Below are 7500 nucleotides of genomic sequence, written 5' to 3' on the forward strand. Positions count from 1 at the left end.
TATACACATACATATATACATATATATATGTATATATATACACACATATATATACATATACACATACATATATACATATATATGTATATATACATACTGTATATATACGTATATATATACATATGTATGTATATATGTATGTACATACATAAATACATATGAATACATATATATACATACATATGTATGTATTTATGTATGTACATACATAAATACATATGTATATATATACATACATATGTATGTATGTATGTATGTACGAACATACATATGTATGAACATACATATGTATGTATGTACATACATATGTACATACATATATATGTATTTACATACATACATATGAATATATATATATATATATATATATATATATATATATATATATATATATATATATATATATATATATATATATATATATATATATATATATATATATATATATATACACAGTTGTGTTTAAAATAATAGCAGTCCCACATCACTAGCAAGATAAATCAGTTTTTGTAAGAATTTCAACTTCTACACTGCAAGTAAGTTTCTAGAAAGTTTAGTAAAGGTATAGAAAACCAACAGACCCAACAGGCATGACGTGCATGCTGCTGATTCTGTGAAACTGAATCATTTACTGAAAGGGTCATGTTAAAAAAAATAGCAGTGCTGCGTTCCATAAGTGACATCATTGATTATGTGTAAAAAAAAAAAATATGTTAAACAAGTGGCCCTTATTTTAGGATCAAGGCAACTGACGCTGCATATCCTGGCTGTGCATTTGTCCTTGGAAAAACAGTGTAAAATGGGTCGTTGAAGACACTGTTCAGAAGAAGAGCGTTCTTTGATTAAGAATTTAATAAAAGAGGGGGAAACCTATAAGGAAGTGCAGAAAATGATAGGTTGTTCAGCTAAAATGATATCAAACACTTTAAAATGGCAGCCGAAACCAAGAAGACAAGGAAGAAAAAGAAAAACGACTATTGAAATGGATGGGATGATAACCAAAATGGCAAAGGCTCAGCCAATGATCAGCTCCAGGAGGATCCAAGAAGATCTAAGATGGCCTGTGAGTACTGGAACAATCAGACCACGTCTATGTGAAGCCAAGCTAGCAGCAAGAAGCCCCCGCAAAGTCCCATTGTTTAAAAAAAAGACGTGTGCTGAAGCGGTTACAATTTGCCAAAGAACACATTGACTGGCCTAAAAAGAAATGGCGTAATATTTGGGGACTGATGAGAGTAAGATTGTTCTTTTTGGGTCTAAGGGCCACAGACAGTTTGTCAGACATCCTGCAAACACTGAATTCAAGCCCCAGTACACAGTGAAGATGTTGAAGCATGGTGGTGCAAGCATCATGATATGGGGATGTTTCTCGTACTATGGCGTTGGTCCTATTTATCGTGTACCAGGGATCATGGATCAGTTTTAGTACGTCAGAATACCGGAAGAAGTCATGTTGGTGTATGCTGAAGAGGAAATGCCCTTAAAATGGGTGTTTCAACAAGACAATGACCCCAAACACACCAGCAAGCGAGTAAAATCATGGTTCCAGACAAACAGAGTTCAAGTAATGGAGTGGCCAGCACAATCCCCGGACCTTAATCCCATTGAAAACTTGTGGGCTGACATAAAAAATGCTGTTCATGAGGCAAATCCAAAAAATGCAGAGGAATTGTGGAACATAGTACAATTGTCCTGGGCTGCAATAACTGTCGACTCCATGTGCCACAGATGTGAAGCAGTTATTAGAAACCCTGGTTATGCAACTAAATTATAGTTAAAAATTCTAAGGAAAGTTGAATGTGCAAGCCTTTCTTAGTTTATACAGTACATTTATAAAGAAAGATGTCAACACTGCTATTTTTTTGTTTTATATTTCTTGACTTTCTGTAAAATATTGTCAAATTGAATTACTTTTTTTTCCAATTTTCTGGCTTTGAAATTGAATCTGCAGTCTCCCCAATGCATTTGTGTTCATTAAAATACAATTTATTTGAAGAATTTTGAGGTTTACACACCTTTTTAAACACACTGCTATTATTATGAACATAACTGTATATATACATATATACATACATATATATACATATATACACATACATATATATATATATACACATACACACACACATACATATATACATACATATATATACATATATACACATACATATATATATATATACACATACACACACACATACATATATACATACATATACATATATATATGTATATATACATACTGTATATATACGTATATATATACATACATATATACGTATATATACATACTGTATATATACGTATATATATACATACATATATACATATATATACATACAGTATATATATACGTATATATACATACTGTATATATACGTATATATATACATACATATATACATATATATACATACAGTATATATATATACGTATATATACATACTGTATATATACGTATATATATACATACATATATACATATATATACATACATATATTTACATACATACATGTATATATACATATACATATATATATATATATATATATATATATATATACACACACAGGTGTATACACACACATGTGTATATGCATGTATATATATATATATATATATATATATATATACACACACATGTGTATATACACATGTGTATATATATATATATACACACACGTGTATACACACACATGTGTATATGCATGTATATATATATATATATACACATGTGTATATACATATGTGTATATATATACACATACATATATATACACACATATATACATACATTTGTATATATATATATGTATATATACATACTGTATATATACATAAATACATACATATGTATGTATTTATGTATGTACATACATAAATACATATGTATATATATACATACATATGTATGTATTTATGTATGTACATGGGGTGGTATAGCTCGGTTGGTAGAGCGGCCGTGCCAGCAACTTGAGGGTTGCAGGTTCAATCCCCGCTTCCGCCATCCTAGTCACTGCCGTTGTGTCCTTGGGCAAGACACTTTACCCACCTGCTCCCAGTGCCACCCACACTGGTTTAAATGTAACTTAGATATTGGGTGTCACTATGTAAAAGCGCTTTGAGTCACTAGAGAAAAGCGCTATATAAATATAATTCACTTCACATGTACATACATAAATACATATGTATATATATACATACATATGTATGTATGTATGTATGTATGTACGAACATACATATGTATGTACATACATATGTATGTTCATACATATATATGTATATACATGCATACATATACATACATATATATATATATACATACATACATACATATATATATACATACATACATACATATATATACATATATACACATACATATATATATATATATATATATATATACACATATATATACATATACACATACATATATACATACATATACATATATATATGTATATATATATACTGTATATATACGTATATATATACATACATATATTTACATACATACATACATACATGTATATATACACATACATATATATATATATACAGGTATATATATATATATATACAGGTATATATATATATATATATATATATATATATATATATATATATATATATATATATATATATATATATATATATATATATATATATATATATATATATATATATATATATATATATATACACACACACACAGAATGCTATCCAAGCCATACACAGGCTACTCTCAGGTGTATTGTCTATGGAATGATAGTAAAAAGTAAAGATAGTGCACATGTCCTACCTGCAGAGCATAACGCCCGTTGACTGTGTGAGTGCCTTCAAAAGCTCCCAGTGCATAGAGCTCTTTACTGACCCCCTCTGGAAACTTCTGGAACTGCAGGCGACAGCAGAAACTGCCATGGCACACCTCTACTTGGCCTTTTGTGTGGTTGAGGAGGACAAACTGAAAGGGATCATACATCATGGAGGCGGTGAAGGTGGGTGGTGCAGACCAAGCACAGCTGTCTTGGTGACAATAATGGGGGTCTGTGGCCCCCCCCTTGACTCCGCCCCCCTCCTCCTCGTCCCACTGTGGCTCCAACACCGGGACCCTGGCCACGACCAGCCGGCCCTCCTCGGGGTCCCCTCTTTGAGCGTGGTGGTAGGCGGCTGTGAAGGGGGTGTAGACGCCACTTCCTGTCATGATCAGTCCATCGTGGCGGATGTTGGCGGCGAGCAGCGTGACGTTGGCGCCCAGGCTGAACGCCCGCTGGAACTGTGTTGTGTCCAGTAGGGGCAGCTGGTTCATCCAGGCGGTGGGGAAGATCAGCTGACGCACACCCTGGAACATGCACGTCCAGGAACAGTGTGTGAGCAAAAGTATTGGGACACCAACATTCTTAACAATTTTTATCGAGGTACAGTGTGTGTGTGTGTGTGTTCTTGTATTTATACCCTTCTTGAGACATCAACAAGGAAAAGTACCTAACAAGTGATGACATAAATCATGGTCCCAATAATAGAGAATGTCTCATTTGCACCCCCTGCTGGTGACATCTATCAAAATGAGGGTGGGCCCAAAAAGGAGGGATTTTTCTAATTGACTGTGTCGGTTTTAAAAGTGCTCCCCCTCTGGTCAACATATGAAATAACAAGTGTGTGTAAAAAAAATTGAAATGCGCCCCCTTTGGCCAAAATTAATAAAAAATAAATAAATATGTATATAGAGACATACTGTAATAACTTGAAGTAAATAATGAAGATGAAAAAAACATTACAAACAAAAATTAAAGCTGCAAGCAGCGTTGGTCGGGTCCGCATTTTGGCAGGTGCTATCCTAGGTGTCCCAATACTTTTGTCCAGTGGTAGTCCTGAGTGAGACCTACATAGAGGTTTTTGTTTCGTGTCTCTACGATATTCGTACTGGGAGTTAGAGGAAGTTGTGTCTGTGTTTTTTTCCGAGGCGCTGCGGCACAGTGGTTGTTTTCTTTGAAGGCGCGTAAAATCACAGCAGCGGAGCAACTTTAGTGCTGCGGGTCTTTGTAAAATCAAAACGGTAGCACGAATCACAACGCCGTCGTCAACTTTTAATCAGAAGGGTTCAATCTCTCTCCTGTAGCAGTTTGAAGCCGAAACGACAAACGCGCTCAGAGGAGATAATGTTTGATGTTTGGTGACCGGTTTTAACAAAAATGTTGTTTTGAAGGAGGGATTGCAAACTTCCTGTTGATTTTTGCTGAAGGATGTCAATCTATGAAATGTAGGTCTAAGTGAGACCTACATAGAGGTATTTGTTTCATGTCTCTAAGACGTTCCTACCGGAAGATACAAGCAGTTTTGTCTGAGTTTTCCTCTGAGGAGCAGTTTTTTCTCTGTTTTATTCAAAAATTATGTAGAGCACAATTTTGAGTTTTGGGGTTCGTTTTTTTTTTAGATCGCAATTTCTAACTGTCCCAATGTGTGTAAGATGTTTGGTGAGTTTTGAAGTATTTTAAGGGGGTCAAATTAGAGGTCAAACACGTAAAAGGAGTGTTTTTAGTACATTTTTGTCTAAAATGGGAAATTGCCAACTTCCTGTTGGTTTTTGCCAGAGGATGTGAAATTATGAATTGTAGGTCTAAGTGAGACCTACATAAATGTTTTTGTTTCATGTCTCTACGACATTCCTAGTGGGAGTTACAGGCAATTTGTTGTTGTTTTTTCCTAGGGGGCGCTAGAGCGCAATTTTGATTTTTGGGGTTTTTTTTTTTTTACTAAAGTGTGCTGTACCCGTGTTTGTATGTGTGTAAAAAATTTGGTGAGTTTTGAAGCATGTTAAGGGGGGCAAAGTATTGCGCAACGGTGCGGAATAATAAAGAATAATAATAATAATAATTAAACAAAAATTTGTTTTGAAGGGGAGATTACAAACTTCCTGTAGATTTTTGCTGAAGGGTGTCAATGTATGAAATGTAGGTGTCAGTGAGACCTACGTAGAGGTTTTTGTTTCATGTCTCTAAGACGTTCCTACCGGAAGTTACAAGCAGTTTTGTCTGAGTTTTCCTCTGAGAAGCAGTTTTTTCTCTGTTTTATTCAAAAATTGCGCTAGAGCGCAATTTTGAGTTTTGGGGTTCGGTATTTTTTTTAGATCGCAATTTCCACCAGTCCTGATGTGTGCGAGAAGTTTGGTGAGTTTTGAAGTATTTTAAGGGGGTCAAATTAGAGGTAAAAGAGGCAAAAATTTGTGTTTTCAGTCATTTTTTGTCTTGAAGGGGAAATTGCCAACTTCCTGTTGGTTTTTGCCCGAGGATGTGAAATTATGAAATGTAGGTCTAAGTCAGACCTACATAGAAGTTTTTGTTTCATGTCTCTACAACCTTCCTAGTGGGAGTTACAGGCAGTTTGTTTTTGTTTTTTCCTAGGGGGCGCTAGAGCGCAAGTGAGTTTTGAAGCATGTTAAGTGGGTCAAATTAGCTTTTTTTTGTGGCGGCGGAATAATAATAATAAAACCTTACAATAACAATAGGTTCCTTTGTACCTGTATAAAGGACTCCCTGTGGGAGTCCTTTATACAGGGTACATGCGGACCCTAATAAAACCTTACAATAACAATAGGTTCCTTTGTACCTGTATAAAGGACTCCCTATGGGAGTCCTTTATACAGGGTACAGGGCGGACCCTAAAAATGACTATAAGCTTACGTTTTTTTGGAGGTCTGAAGAAGGTAACAAATACAAGAATGTGTGTGTGTGTGTGGTCTTCTTACTCTCTCCAGGAGGACTATTGTGGGCTCAAAGAAGAGGATGTCAAAGCAGGTAATGAGGCCAAACGTCCCGGCGAAAGGTGTATCGAACGTTACGACCTCCAGCCGCGGCGGTGCGTCAAAAGCCCCTTCAAAATAAAGGTTGTGCTTATGGTAACGCGCCACCAGCAGCCCGTCTGACCTGCAAGAGCAAGATGTCTACGTCAGGCATCCATGTTATTTTTTCTAACCGCCCCCTTGTCCTTGGCACCTGAAAACCACGTCGGTGTTGAACTGCCAGCGTCCATCGGGGGGACAGGAAGAGGCGGGGTCTGTCCTCAGGGGGCAGGGCTGCAGGTCGGCCATGTTGGCTACCACGTAGAGGTTGTGGCGGCGAGCCATGCAGCTCAACTGCTGCAGAACCTGCCAAGGAGGCACCAGACCACAAAACAGCCTTTGTGTCAAAACTGGGCGTATTCATTTAATTAATTTGAATAACGATTCATTTATACTTCATTCAGAAGAAGGAAACAATAGTCAGTAGTTGTACAAGTCTAACCAGCTCTTTAATATCAATGTATGATGTCAATATTAGAGATGTCCGATAATATCGGTCTGCCGATATTATCGGACGATAAATGCGTTAAAATGTAATATCGGAAATTATCGGTATCGTTTTTTTTTAATTATCAGTATCGTTTTTTTTTGTTTTTTTTAATTAAATCAACATAAAAAACACAAGATACACTTACAATTAGTGCACCAACCCAAAAA

At 35.6% G+C, this 7500-nt stretch overlaps 1 protein-coding gene across 1 annotated transcript in view; it reads right to left on the minus strand.

Moving 5' to 3' along the window:
* LOC133635939 (biotinidase-like) overlaps positions 1-7500 on the minus strand; it is a 35251-nt gene that overhangs the window by 16846 nt on the left and 10905 nt on the right. The window contains exons 3-5 of the mRNA XM_062029415.1: positions 6998-7149; positions 6751-6928; positions 3808-4347 (exon numbers count right to left, since the gene is read on the minus strand). Coding sequence (XP_061885399.1) covers positions 3808-4347; positions 6751-6928; positions 6998-7149 — 870 coding nt within the window. The remainder of the gene's footprint in view (positions 1-3807; positions 4348-6750; positions 6929-6997; positions 7150-7500) is intronic.

Source organism: Entelurus aequoreus, linkage group LG20, assembly GCF_033978785.1.
Source record: "Entelurus aequoreus isolate RoL-2023_Sb linkage group LG20, RoL_Eaeq_v1.1, whole genome shotgun sequence".
NCBI classification, from domain to species: Eukaryota; Metazoa; Chordata; class Actinopteri; order Syngnathiformes; family Syngnathidae; genus Entelurus; species Entelurus aequoreus.